The 13,772-nt window shown below is 41.2% G+C and overlaps 1 protein-coding gene and 1 non-coding gene across 2 annotated transcripts; one reads left to right on the top strand and one right to left on the bottom strand.

The window, feature by feature from the left end:
• Nucleotides 1-2,716: 2,716 nt before the first annotated feature.
• On the bottom strand, nt 2,717-3,012 carry LOC148133503 (signal recognition particle RNA). The gene has a single exon (XR_015747004.1).
• A 58-nt stretch (nt 3,013-3,070) lies between these two features.
• On the top strand, nt 3,071-7,100 carry LOC113414144 (small ribosomal subunit protein uS14). The gene is made up of 3 exons (XM_026670877.2): nt 3,071-3,231; nt 3,481-3,580; nt 6,859-7,100. The coding sequence occupies exons 1-3, from the start codon at nt 3,170-3,172 to the stop codon at nt 6,865-6,867; spliced, it is 171 nt and encodes a 56-aa protein (XP_026526662.1). The 5' UTR covers nt 3,071-3,169; the 3' UTR covers nt 6,868-7,100.
• Nucleotides 7,101-13,772: the final 6,672 nt, after the last annotated feature.

Below are 13,772 nucleotides of genomic sequence, written 5' to 3'. Positions count from 1 at the left end.
AGGCACTCCAGATCTTTATAATGTGACTTTATAACAACTTCTTAACTATGCTTTTACCATTGATGATTTTAAATCTGCATTGTTTGCCTTACTACTGATTTTAGCTTCCCTTTTATTTCTTTATTGCAAACAACCATGACAATTGTACATTATGTATATATTAAATAAATGCATCCAAGGAACCTTTTCCTTGGATGCATTTATTTAATACATATATAATGAGGGCCCGTCAGTTGGCCTCTTTAGCAGTCATGAAATTGCCACAAAACATCAATCATGAAACTGGAGCATCCCCACCTAACATTCCCAGCCACCATCCAAATTCTAGGGCTGCAAATCCTCTTATCCCTACGCTCTTTCTGCCACCTAGCTTTCAAAGATAAATATAAAAGATTTTTTTTACAAAAAAAAAAAACCTCTGAATCTCATTTAATTTCAGTGCAGCACTGGCACCCCTGGGATTATGAACTCAGCATGCCATGGTTGCAGAATATTTATTGCCATGAATAAGGGAGTTTTTCTCCCTGTTTTAAATTTAAAATAGCGATTTGAGCATCATCTCCAAATATATTTGCACTGAATATCAGTTCCGCAGTTGAAAATAATTCACAAAAAACAGGAAGAGGTGAGGTTGCTAAGTCAAATGGTCCTGCCAAATGTTCTGCATCTCCCTTGGCTGCAATGCTTGAGTGGCAAAAGGAAAAAAAAGAAGGATGGCAGAAAATGGACAGAATGGCAGCTCTTTTACAATCCTGCAAACAATTCCCTTCCCCTTTTCTCCTGCCCCTCCCCTTCACTCACTGATCCTTGCCTTTGGCTGATCACAGCTGATGTTGAAAAAGCAAGCAGAGATTGGCTGGGTTCCTCCTTGGATGGGAGACCACTAGAAAATCCCCAAGTTGTGATCCTGAAGTTGAAAGAAGGCAGCAGTAGAAATAGAGACACACTCCTGTATTGTTGTGAAGAAAACTACAGGGAGCTGCTTGGGAAGTCACCAGGAGATCCGCTTGATTCCAAGGAGACTTGACCTTGAACTTTCCTCCACAGGTCGTCTCCTGTTTTCTCCAAAGACGCTCTTCTCCTTCCCTCACTTTTGGCCTCACAAGACCTGGAACACTTGCAGGAAGCCCTCTCAATTCTTGTTGCCAGATCCTTCCTGACTCACCTTTTCCCACAGCTCAACCACATAGCTTATCCTGGTTAGACCTGAATTAATGGCCCAAAATCATTCTCATTTAAGTGGGGCCTATCTCTTTAGGACAAGCCTCTTAAGGTTTAAACCCCCTGGCTTGCTGCACCACCATTTAGAACAGAGATTTCCAAACTTGGCAACTTTAAGACTTGTGGACTTCAACTCCCAGAATTCTCCAGCCTGGCTGATTTAGAATGTCTAATCCCCTCCCCGCATGACTGCACAAGAGTTCTGCCACCGAGTAGGAGAAATAGCATTTTTCCTACCTGAACTTCTTTAGGTTTCCAGACACCAAAATTTGCCTTCCAAGCTAGGCTTGTGACATTCATCCATCTCTTGGCTATCAGTGTGCACCACAACCTCTGTCTGGCCAACAATTTTCAGACTAGGAAGGCAGGCTATCCCCATTTCATTGCTTTCTAATGATAGCGTAGCTCCCCACATCCCTCCCGGTAGGAGCAGCCTCTGCATTGCTGTGCCACCCAGAATTGGGCCAGAATCAGCAACAGGGAGGCCACCTGAGTGCTTACCTTTGCAGGGACTCCCACTGGCATCAAAAAGTAGAGATGGAGGCCAGATCTTCGATTAAATAGAAGCTACCATTTCCACCCCATTGTATATTCCGACATTTAGCTAAGGTTATATTTATTGTGCTCCTCTTTAATCGTTTATGAACATGGTTTAATCGGATTGTAAGCAAAACAGCAACGTGGACTGTATATAAATTTAATAAATCAGTAAAATTAAAAAATAAATTAAAGAAGCGCCTCCTTTGAAGGATATTGTGTTTGTGCTGAGGGGGGGGAAGAGGCCGAATTTGGATTGCGGGGTCTCACATACACACGCACTCATCTCAATCTTGTTTGCGCCCACCGGCGATTCTGCTGCCCTTCGACTTAGAGGAAAGCGCTACCCCCCACTCCACCTTCTGAGGAGAGAGGGGCTCCCGGTTCCCACGAAGGCCAAACCCGCCTCTTGACACCCGAGGGCCATTCGCAACACCCCTGTCGCTCACTGTCCCGGCTGGCGTTTGTCTTTCGAGCGGCGCCGAAATGTGCAATTCCTTTCCGGATTCGCCTGAAAAGGCTCGCTTTCTCCTGGCGCCTGGCCCTTCAGTCCCCGGGGTGAGAAAGAGCAGACAGCGCAAGGCTTTGGGGACTCCCTCGCTCGGGTTCCTCGCTCTCGGCTACCGCAACGGCCTCGTGGGCCTGACCAGCCCGGCTCGGGGCTCGGCCACCCTCCCGCCGGGTTTTGAAGGCGAAGGTAGGCGGAGGATGGCGAAAGGGCCGAGCTGGCGGAGCGGAGCGACTTCTGCTGGAGAACGTGGGGAATGGGCGTCGGCGGGAGCAGCGCTTGGCGTCGCCTTCCGCTAGGAGGTGCTGCGGGACCGGCCAAAAGCAATGCGGGCAGCGGAGAGAAAAGAAGGGGCAACCCGGCAGGTGCGACGCCCGCGATCCCCACCCCGATAGGACGGTGGCGGAGGGGAAAAAAAGGGGGGATTTTGGTGGTGGCGGGTGGGTGCAAAAGAGTCTGGGTCTCGCTCGGTCAGGCTTACGCTGCAAGGGCTACTCACAGGCACTATCCCACTACTGATCGGCACGGGAGTTTTGACCTGCTCCGTCTCCGACCTGGGCCGGTTCACCCCTCCTTAGGCAACCTGGTGGCCCTCGGCTCCCCGGGGATCACCATATTGATGCCGAACTTAGCGCGGACACCCGATCGGCATAGACCGCTGCAGCCTGGAATGCCTGAGCTCAAGCGATCCGCCATCCTCAGCCTCCGGAGTAGCTGGATTACAGGCTCGCGCCACCGCGCCCGGCTGCTGTTGCTGCCCGCCCGAGCTTACTTAGAGACGCTTCGCGCTGTGACGTCACCCGAGGGTAGGAGGGGGAGGAGGAGCGCTCCCTTCCTCTGCGCCTGCGCCGTTCGCCCTTTCTTTTTCTGCCCTTTCGGCGGCCCAGACACGCGACCGCCGCCATGGGACACCAGCAGCTCTACTGGAGCCACCCCAGGAAGTTCGGCCAGGGATCGCGATCCTGGTGGGTCTCCGGACCTCCCCGCTCTCTGAAAGCCCCGGCGCCAATTCCCTCTGGACCACCCCGGCCTCTCTGCGCCGGGGGCAGCCGGGCCTGGCAGCGGCGGGCAGTAGGGAGGGAAGCGCCCGGCAGCGGGGAGGGAGAGGGAGAAGGGGGCGCCCGGGAGCAGAGAGGGGAGAGGGCGGGGGGGGCGGAAGGTTGGAGCCGGGAAGCGTCTGGGCCCGGCTCACTCGGCCTCTCTTCCTCCCGCAGCCGCGTGTGCTCCAACCGGCACGGACTGATCCGCAAGTACGGCCTCAACATGTGTCGCCAGTGCTTCCGCCAGTACGCCAAGGACATCGGCTTCATTAAGGTGAGGGTGGGGGCGGCTGCGTGGCCCCAGCCATGCCATGCCATGCCGTGCGCTTTGGGTTGCCCACTGCCGCCTTCCTTGCCCAGAGTTCCCTGGCAATGCCCACGACATCTCCTGTCTCTAACGGTCATGGGTAGCCTAGGGAAGTAAATCATGGCTTGTGTGATGTTCTAATGTACAGAAGTTATAGTTAAATGTGTGGCAGAAAGTGGACTCGGTGTGTTTTCCAAACGCAGTAAGAGGTTGAATGTGTATAGTTCTAGAAGAGCTCTGTGTGTGCACACATACGGTATATATAGTACATAATGTATCTTTTTTTAAAAAAAAAAACAAGTTTTATTAATTTTCAAAACACACAAATCATCATTATCCATTACATGTTTAAACCTTTTTCCATTATAAATTTAACAAGTCAGATAAATTATAATTCTGTTTTAAACCATTTCCATATAAACATACAAAAACCTCTTATTCAATTTCTCTTTACTTCTCTTTACTCTTATTCAATTTCATTATTATTATTTCATCTATTTCTTTCTGACTTAGTTACCATTATTCTCATTCTATATTTCTGCAAGGTTTTATTAATTCTCCCAAAACAAAAACATATACACACAACACACAAAACATAAAAAAAATCTTTTTGGAAAGTAACTTGGACCCAGGTATCTCTCTCTTCATGGACTTCAATTATATTCATGCTCATCTTACATATCATTACTTATTTTATTTATCATTCTAAGTCTTCTATATTAACTTCTCCACATATTTCACTCTTCTTAATTCTATCTTAATTAATCATCTTAATTTGAGTCATTATATTTGTATCTTTTGTCCATTCTTTATTGTCCCTTTGTCTCGTTCCTTATTAAAAAAAAAAGAAGTTTCTCCTGAAATCACTAATCAGAGTATGATGCCTTTCTATCTCCCCCCTAAATTAATCAAATTAACCTTTAAAATAACGCCCAATACCCAATCCGATTTTGCTTGGTACATTCTATCTAAATAGTGCATCCAGAATAATTAAATACATAGTTAAACAATAGATCTAAATATTAAAAACAAATACTATAATAGAAATTTTATAATAACATCAATACCATAATCTTATTAAACTCTTTAATTAAAACTCAATATTCTAAACCTCCCCTCATATTATTAAATTTTAAAACTAATCATTATTAAACATTTCAACATTTTAATCTCTTATCAACTCTTAAACCATTTAAATTTTCTATTTCTAGTACAATACTACAATATCATCTTATGTACCTTGCAAAATCTTTTTGAAGAAATTATACTTTATCCTTTATCCCTAAAAAAAATTCCTTTTTTCCCATTTAATTTCAAAACTTTGTAGCTTTTCTCCACCTTTTCCCTTTCTTTCTTCTCCCAACAAACCTTTCTACCCCCCTTCTTCTAGCCTCTGCCTTACTGGCTTCCCTTCTCTGTCGTGTTCCTTTTCCCTTTTGTTTACTATCATTATATTGATTTTGCACCTTATTTTTCCCTTTCTTAAGTATTTTTTAAATCTTAAATCCTTTATTTCTCTTCCTTTCCCTCTTCCTTCTTTCTTGGTCGAGTTCTGAAATTTATTAAAAATGGCTTCCTCTCCTCCTTCTTCTGCTGTTTTCATCTGTTGTAATGTTTGTTGATAGTTAATAAGCGCCATTTCTAAAAAAAGGAAGGCTTCTTTCAAACCAGCTTTACCATTTATTTATTTTTTGCTTGTTCATAATCTTTTCTCAGTTCCTCAATAGGAAGAGCCATTATAAATCTTTTCTTTTCTTTTCCCCTTCTTTCTTCTTACAACAACCAGAATATTCCAAAAAAAAAAAAAAAAAACCCAGTCCCAAAGTTATCAATCAGTCCAAACCAAGGCAGAGTTCTCACTTTCTCCTCCTGGGGTAGTATCAATCAGGGAGAAAGAAAGTCCAAATCTGTTTCTTAAAATCTTATTGCAATATATTTTAGTCTTCAAGTCCTTAAGGCATCTCCTCCAACAAAGTCTTAGCATACAAATATTTTTTTTTTTAGTCCTCTCTCTTCCCACTCATCGCTTAAAGCCAGTTTTCACCTAAAAAAAAATAGGTTTCTTAATATCCAGTTATTTATTCCGTAGGAAAAGAGGGTAAGCTTTCCTTTCAGCACCACCAAACTGCCGCTTTTTTCCTCTTCTAGAAGGTATCATTCAGAAAGTCATACTTTTCAGGAATTTTGTTAAATATGTCTTAGAGTCCTAGGAACCAAGAAAAACTTTCTCCTTTCAATAACTTTCTCCACTTCCTCCTGCGCATTCTTACCCGGCTGCCAGCTTCTTTGTGGCGGCCATTACGGACCGCCGCTGCACCATCTTGGGAAAAGGGGGTTCTGCCGGCCGGGGAGGGGGTCTGCAACACCCCCAAACCCCTCTCCGGATCCCCCCTACCTTCAGCTGCCCCTGCAGGGCAGCCTAGCTCCATACCCGTCCGGATCGGAGCCCCAAAAGCGGCTAGCGCAGCAGGGATCGCGCAGCTTCGCGAATCCCTGCCTCTCGCGAAGCCGACAAACCGGAAGTTCCACATAATGTATCTTTTTGTGTGCCAATACACACTATATATGTGATATGTATGTATGCATATGGCATATATATGTGGGATTAAATGGTGTATTTTGGATGTTCAGTAGTAATAAATAAATAGAGCGGGAAATGGTCTGTGAGGGGGGAAAGGAAAAGACCACTATGTGTCTAAAATAGTAAAGAATGAAAATTATCACTTTTTTTAGTGTTAGTTCATATTGTTTGAAGCCATTATTCCTGTGTTTGCTAAATCACTGGTGATAATACGTTAATTTAAAAGGACTACCTCCACCCATTATGAAAAAGCATTCTTGATAATGGTCTGCATAATGGTGAATTAAATTACTTTTGCTGCTGGGGCTTGCATTTTAATAGCTACTGAGAAAGATTGGAGTATATAAGTTGGGATTGCTCCATAGATCAGGACTTCACCTCCCAACACTCTCAGCAATGCCAGTGGTGCCTGTGGAATTCTAGGAAATGATGCCTACATATGTGTGTTGAGGTGGGGAAAGACTGATGGGCTTTCACAGATGTGTAACGACAGCCATTGTAGCTTAAAAGGGGATGGAGCTGTTAAGAAAGTGGAATGAACAACTGAAAATGTTTGTTTATGCAAAATAGCTGTGATATTAAAGAGGTGGAGGTGTAAGTTCTGAGTGAGATATGTTGGTAAGCCTATCACATGTCATATTGACAGCTTTTTTTCTCATTTCAGTTGGATTAAATACGTGTCTACAGAAGTGGTTTGAGGCGACTGGCAAGCTGGAATATGTGGCTGGATGAACTGTTCTTGCTATCCTTACCGTTGTGGAGAGTTGTCCACCCTGACTCTCAAATATTGTAATTTCTGTTTGTTAATGCTGATGTGTTAATTATATGACAGTCATATTTAATACAGTTTGAAGCCTGTTTGGTTTCCTTTCATTGTTTAATAAAAATCAGTCATCCTCAAATGTATTTGTGAAGAGACTAGTGTAGTCTTTGATTATCATTTGAGTATCATTTAATTAGAGCACAGAAACAAGGGTAAAATATTGAGACCTATATTTTTACTGAAATATCATTAAATGCTTCTCTACATTTATATTGGCACTCATTGTAAATATCTAGTAACTGTAGAGGAGTTAGTTCAAATACGTTCTTATTTTTGAACAGCAGATACTGTATGGTCATTCCAATTAAAAAGTATATTTGTTGTGGAACAGGCTAGTATTTTAGAAGGTTTTACAGAAATGATTGGAAATTTGGTTGGTTCAGTGGTTACAATCAGTGAATATGGGAACAGTCACATAAGGCAGGGATCCCCAACCTTTTTGACGCCGCGGCCCGGTTCCGACATCAGCTGGGCGCCGCGGCCGGTATCATGCGTCAACTGGGCGGCGCCATCTTTTTACGACGAAAAGGCGCTTCCGGTGACGTCACCGGAAAGCTATTCCGTCAAAAAGATGGCGGCGCCAGCGCTTCTGGTGAGCTTTTCGGGTAGAAATGGCTTCACCCGGAAAGCTCACGGGCGCTGGCGCCGCCATCTTTATGCGAAACAGCGCTCCGGTGAGCTTTCTACCGGAAAAGCTCACCAGAAGCGCTTTTTACCAAAAAGATGGCGGCGCCCAGCAACCAGCGGCCTGGTAAGGCTTGTTCCATGACCGTGTCCGGTGCACCGGTCCGCGAATATGGGAACAGTCACATAAGGAATGCCTTTTAGTATCCATTTACAAATAATTTAACACTCTGATCTTGAAATAGATGGGACAGATTCTAGTTCCTTTCTTATGATACATATTGGTTATCTGCTTTGATAAACTGGCTCTTCTTTTGGAACTTAGTTCTGAGGGGTCAATAAAAGAAGCTGACACAATAGTATAAAGCTATTAGTTTATTTGACAGCTATAGATGAAAATACATACATGACTAGGTTACTTATAATAAATGTATTTTTCAATAAATATTAGGGCAACATTTTCTATACCCATTTGTACCTTTGGTCATATCTTTTGAATATAGCCATTTATAAACACATTAAACACTTGCAAAAGAGTTTTGAGAAATGTTTTATCCCAGACCTTGTTGAACCCTAGATCTCTTGGGTTTTTAATCATAACTCTACCCCAGGGGTCTTCAAACTTGACAGCTTTAAGACTTGTGGACTTGAACTCCCAGAATTCCTGAGCTAACATGACTGGAGGAGGAATTCTGGGAGTGCAAATCCACAAGTCTTAAACTTGCCAAGTTTGAAGATCCTTGCTCTACCCACATTATAGCCTAGCATGCTGTGTGAACCTACCCTGTTGGATTAATTTATAGTTTGGTATATTGTGGAGACTCAGAAAACTAGATGGACCAACACAGAATGATCTAGTCCCCTTTGCTCAATTGGATATTCTTGCTATAGTGAATGAAACTTGCATTCTGCTCAGGATGTTGGGGAACAAACAACTTTTCACCTTTCTTTGGGGTTCTGAAATATAGACAAAGCGGAAGTTAAATAGCCTGATGATCTGAAAAGGAAAGGGCTAAATAACAGAAACTAGATAGCTGCCTTTCTCCAGATGTGAAAGGAGAGAATACATGGGTACAATAAAGAAAACTGTTGGAAGCTGCTAATATCAAAAGAAGTGGATGATTTGGAGCTCTTAAAGGGATGTAGAATTTAGAGGCAATGCTTCAGACCTTAGTATGTTTTTATTAGATGCTGCATTCCCACTGTAAAGCTCAGTGTGATTCACAATGCCTTTTTAAAAATTTCTATGTAGCAATATAGCCCATAATCTGCATATATCAGGTCTTGCATTTTTGTGACCAGAAGCCCATTGTTCAAGTGCAGATCAATTACATTGCATTTCATTTATCTCCAAACATTTCAGTTCTTTGTGTAAAGTGAGCATTTTCTCCATAACGTAGTGGTCAAAACTCTTTCCCTACAATCATTTTTATATCCCAGTCTAACAAATTAGGTTCATAAAGAATTTTCATTTTACTTAAGGGATATTTGTCAGTTTTTTTCTCTTTAAATGAAAGATTATTTCTCTTATATTGAATTTCAGTCTTCTGTTCATACTATGTTACTGAGGTCACATGCCTTCTAAATTTTGATAAGTTCACAAGAACAAAACAAGTTGCTATAGTCGACAACTCATGCCAGTCTCAACTTTTAGAGATAGAGTGAACAAGAGCTGGTTTTAAATCCAGACTTCAGTGAGTTTATAAAAAAAAATCTGCCTTAATGTGGTATCTTCGAGTACTGTTGGTCTTAAGTTCTCAATATCTCTCTCATCACCAAAAATGTTGAAGTTCAGCATCTCTGGGACACACTATTTCAGAAGATTAGTCCAAACAGAACATTTTGAGTTTAATATGATTCAGTGATGCTGGTTTCAAGGTGTATGATTTGTTTTAGTAGTATTCAATATGTAAAGTAGGATGAGGAACTTGCCCTCCAGATATGGCAGGGCTACAGATTCCCATAGACCCAGTTGACCTGGTCAAGTGTGCAAAAATTGGCAATAGAAATTACAGATTCCTTATTTCTAAACTCACTAATCAGTATCATAGGCTTCTTAAGGTGAAATTGGAAATTGAATTTGGCCCTGTATCTAAATATCTGTGTTCAAAAAATATAAGGAAGTTAGATTATATGTTAAAATTGTAATGTTAAAATTCTGTTTTTATGAGAATGACAAACCCAATAGTGCCTTATTTCATCTTGCTCAATATTTGTTAAACAATAAATGACAAAATATTAGAGCTAATAAAAGATAAGCAGTTTATTGAAAAGTCTTTGACTTATCCAGTTTCTGAGTTTAATTTGAAAACCTTTTCCTCCTTTCCTAATGAGAAGTGCATGCAAATTATGAATGTAAATATGAAAATGCCACTATGCTTTTGCATGTATTCAAAGTTTGCTTTATTTAAATGAAAGAGGGAAAAATGAACATTATCTCTCATATATCTATCGTCTCTAATCTGTTGAGCTAATCTGGCTACTGGGTAGATAGCTAATTCAGAAAATGCCCAAGGAACAAAGGTCCGTTCACCATAACTTGATTAATTTTCTGGAGTAGTCAACCCAGCCTCAGACTCATCTCTGACTCCTACATAAGCAAAAGGCTAGTGTTAAATTGTCTTTAGATTATGCTTTATACACAATAATCAGATTATTATACACTGTTGGAACAATTATCCTTCTGGGTTCAGTTTCTAGTGGGGAAAAAGATACTGGAAACATGGAGGCTGTTTGGAAAGATGGTTTAATGGTGGACAGGACCACATGGCTTGGAGCTCCAAAGTGAAAAGGACGAACACGTGCTTCAAGATGTTGGGTGAAGGAAAAGAGAAGGGCTGAGATGCAGAGAGTCCCTTATATACCATCTATTGGTCCCCACCTTAGTGTTTCCTGTTCCTGTGTAAGAAATGTATCCCATTGGCTGTCAGACTCCTGGGGCGGGGATCTTAGCTAACTTCGTAGGCTTTGTCTGGACCACATAGCTTCACCTGAGTTCTGGCTGATGCAATCTTCCCAAGCCAGGTGGTGAGATGGGCAGAGATCTTTATTATGTAGAATACTCTGGTCTAGGCCTTAATGGCCCACCCATTAACAAAGGTGGGGGTAAGCTTCTGCTTCTGAGGTGAGTTTCTGCTTCTGAGTTTCTACTTCTCTTTTTAGGATAAATATTCTGCCTTTTTAATATTTCATTTTTATAGGAGAGGGGTGGGTGCTAACTTCCTACAACACTTTACTAACACAATGCATTGTGTTAGTTTCAGGACCTGTACAGTGCATACATCTGATTCAGTTAAGACCACTCTTATTTTTTCTCTCCCAAAGTACATTAGCTGCTCATTAGAATTCAGTGTGGCCATTCTAATACTGTTAGTTTTACTTTGTATTCTCTTCTCACATTTTAATATGAAGCTTTTGATGAAAGCCTTGCAGGGGCAACTCTGTAGGCTGTCCTGAATTCCAGGCTTGGTTTAGCCTTGCTGGATGATGATGCGCTGAAAAGGGCTTTTGAGCAATTGCTAGTTTTACCTGGAGATCTTTGTTATGTAAAGTATTCTGGCCCAGGCCTTAATGGCCCACCCATTAACAAAGGTGGGGGTGAGCTGCTTCTGAGGTAAGTTTCTGCTTCTGAGTTTCTACTCTTTTTAGAGGAAATATTCTGCCTGTTTAATATTTCCCAGGATATTTCATTTCTCTAGGAGAGGGGTGTGTGCTAACTTCCTACAGAGCTAAGCAAATAACATTAATATTAATTATTAACCATTTGCTATCAATAAAATTGTTGATTATACTTGGTAATAATGATCAACAGTTATTGATAAATTTAGGGTAAAACCAATATGCAATGAGGCCTTGGTTACTAAAAGCATTAACTGTTATTTACCCCTTACTTTTGAGTTCCTGTATATGAGCATGCCGTAACCCAGTCAGTGATGCTGTACTGTAATTCAAATCCCTGCAACATTCAAAAAAAAAAAAAAAAAAAGCATACTGATGACATTACCTAGTTGGGCAATCAAATCTTTGCTAGCAAACAACCAATCTTAGAGAGCATCAAGGACTTCACCGATTAAAAAAAGGCAAATTATTAAATTATTGAAAAATCAAACTCTTATAATATTAGGAGATAAAATCAAACATAACAATGAAAGTCTTAATTTCCCATAAGGAAAATTAAGATTAACGCGATTAAAGCACACGAGAACCTGTTTTAATTTTAAGCCCAAAACAACGAAAAAATCCGTTGAATCCGCTGCCCCCTCTTCCCTGGGATTGAGTATGCACTCTCTACTTCCGCCCTTGATGAAGTTAAGGAAAAGGCGTGTATATCAAACCGGAAATTTAATGCAAGCTCTGCATTCGGTGACTATGTTTTTCCTATCTCTATGTTCAACAATGAATGCTCTTTCATTGGGGAAAAAAAAAAAAAGCTTCAAAGAGCTTTCAGGGTCTTTCTTGTCTGAAAGTGAGCAACAGACTAGGAAGATCTGAACTCTTTGGGCTTCTGATGGCTTTTAATGAAGTGAAGGACCGCATAAAGAGATGAAGGCTTCTAGAGCCATAACTCTCTGGTATGGTACTGACAGATTTTCAATGATTGAATGTTTGGACTGAGAAGATACATATAGAATTCTCAAATCTTTGACATGACTTTTTGTACAAAGACATTCACAATTAGTTGCCTCACTCTCTTATAGAACAACACCTTGTTCTGATTGTGAAGCCCTAGGGTGTTCATTATTTAAGGAGGACCATGTTTTTAAATGGGTTGTTTTATGATACTGTGAAGGTCCATAAGCATAAAAAAATAAAATAATTCTAAATAGAACATATATGGAATTAAGAGATATTATCCCTACTTACGCAGATTTAAGATGTTTATGCTGCATCTTTTTCTCCATTTCAGAAATATGTCCAAGTTCACTTGCATTTTTTGAGATAAAAGGGACGCAATATATACTAAAAGCCTGAACAGTGATAGGGGCGGCAAAAGTAGGTGCAGTTTGATAAATAATGCCCAACAGGTTTCGTTATTATGAATAATTCTTCAGCAGATTATATAAATAGGAAGTTGAAAGTCTCCTGCACATAACCATGTATCACAATAAATTAATCCTGAGTTAGCGTGTCATGCCACCATATAACCATGGTTTAATTTTTGTTAAACTACATTCCAATATGTCATTTGAAATCAGGTTAATGCAAGCTATGAACCATTATGATTTGCTCCTTTTAAGCATTATAGTATGGCTTTCTTTCTTTCATCCTGCCTGAACAATACTACATTTCCAACACAGCAGCCAATTACCTGAACTTAAGTAACATCCTCAGGAGAAATAAAGGTTGTGTAAAAAAACATGAAATAGGCTGACAATGAGTAGGACAAACTTCTATTCACAGGTTAGCAATAGGATGCAAATGACACAAAAGTCCCTAAGTACAGGTGAACTGCACAGCATTCCCTCTGGTTACTTGGTATCATAACCATGTATCACAATAAACAACAGCAAATGACAACTAACCTTAAAATCCAAAACGCAATACACTAAACCCATGATGGCAAACCTATGGCACATAAGCCGTCACCCCAGCTCTACTCTGCTCCGCATACATGCCTCCCACCAGCCAGCTGGTCTTCGGGTCTCTGCCGTGCATGCGCCAGGGGTGGGGGTGGGCATGCATGTTCGGGTGATGTATGCGCATGCATGGAGACAGGGCACATGCGCAGGGGATGCACAAATATTGCATCTTGGGATGCATGTACGCCTGTGTGCTTTGAGTACTTGGTGCCGAAAAGATTAGCCATCACTGCATTAAACCATAAATTAACCATACATGCTTGATACTCATGTTTCGATACCATGTTCTACTAAATCAAAACATGATGGACTAATATACATTTCACCATTACTAAGATCGTTTAAATTGATAATGGCTATGCAACAAAGTTGAAAAACAAAACAGGAAAAATGGTGTATTATCTCTGGAGGATTAGTTATGAGACAAGTAAAATTTATAAATATTTGTACTTAAGGAATTCACCACCCAATGCAGTGGCAATTCATTCACACTGAAGCAAACCTTTAGGGATAAACCAATGGGGATATAGTGAATTTACAATTGATTTTCAG

This window comes from Notechis scutatus, chromosome 1, assembly GCF_049901735.1.
Source record: "Notechis scutatus isolate UNSWTSFEM ecotype Mainland chromosome 1, rNotScu1.2, whole genome shotgun sequence".
Lineage (NCBI taxonomy): Eukaryota > Metazoa > Chordata > Lepidosauria > Squamata > Elapidae > Notechis > Notechis scutatus.
This window is presented reverse-complemented; position numbering and strand designations above follow the sequence as displayed.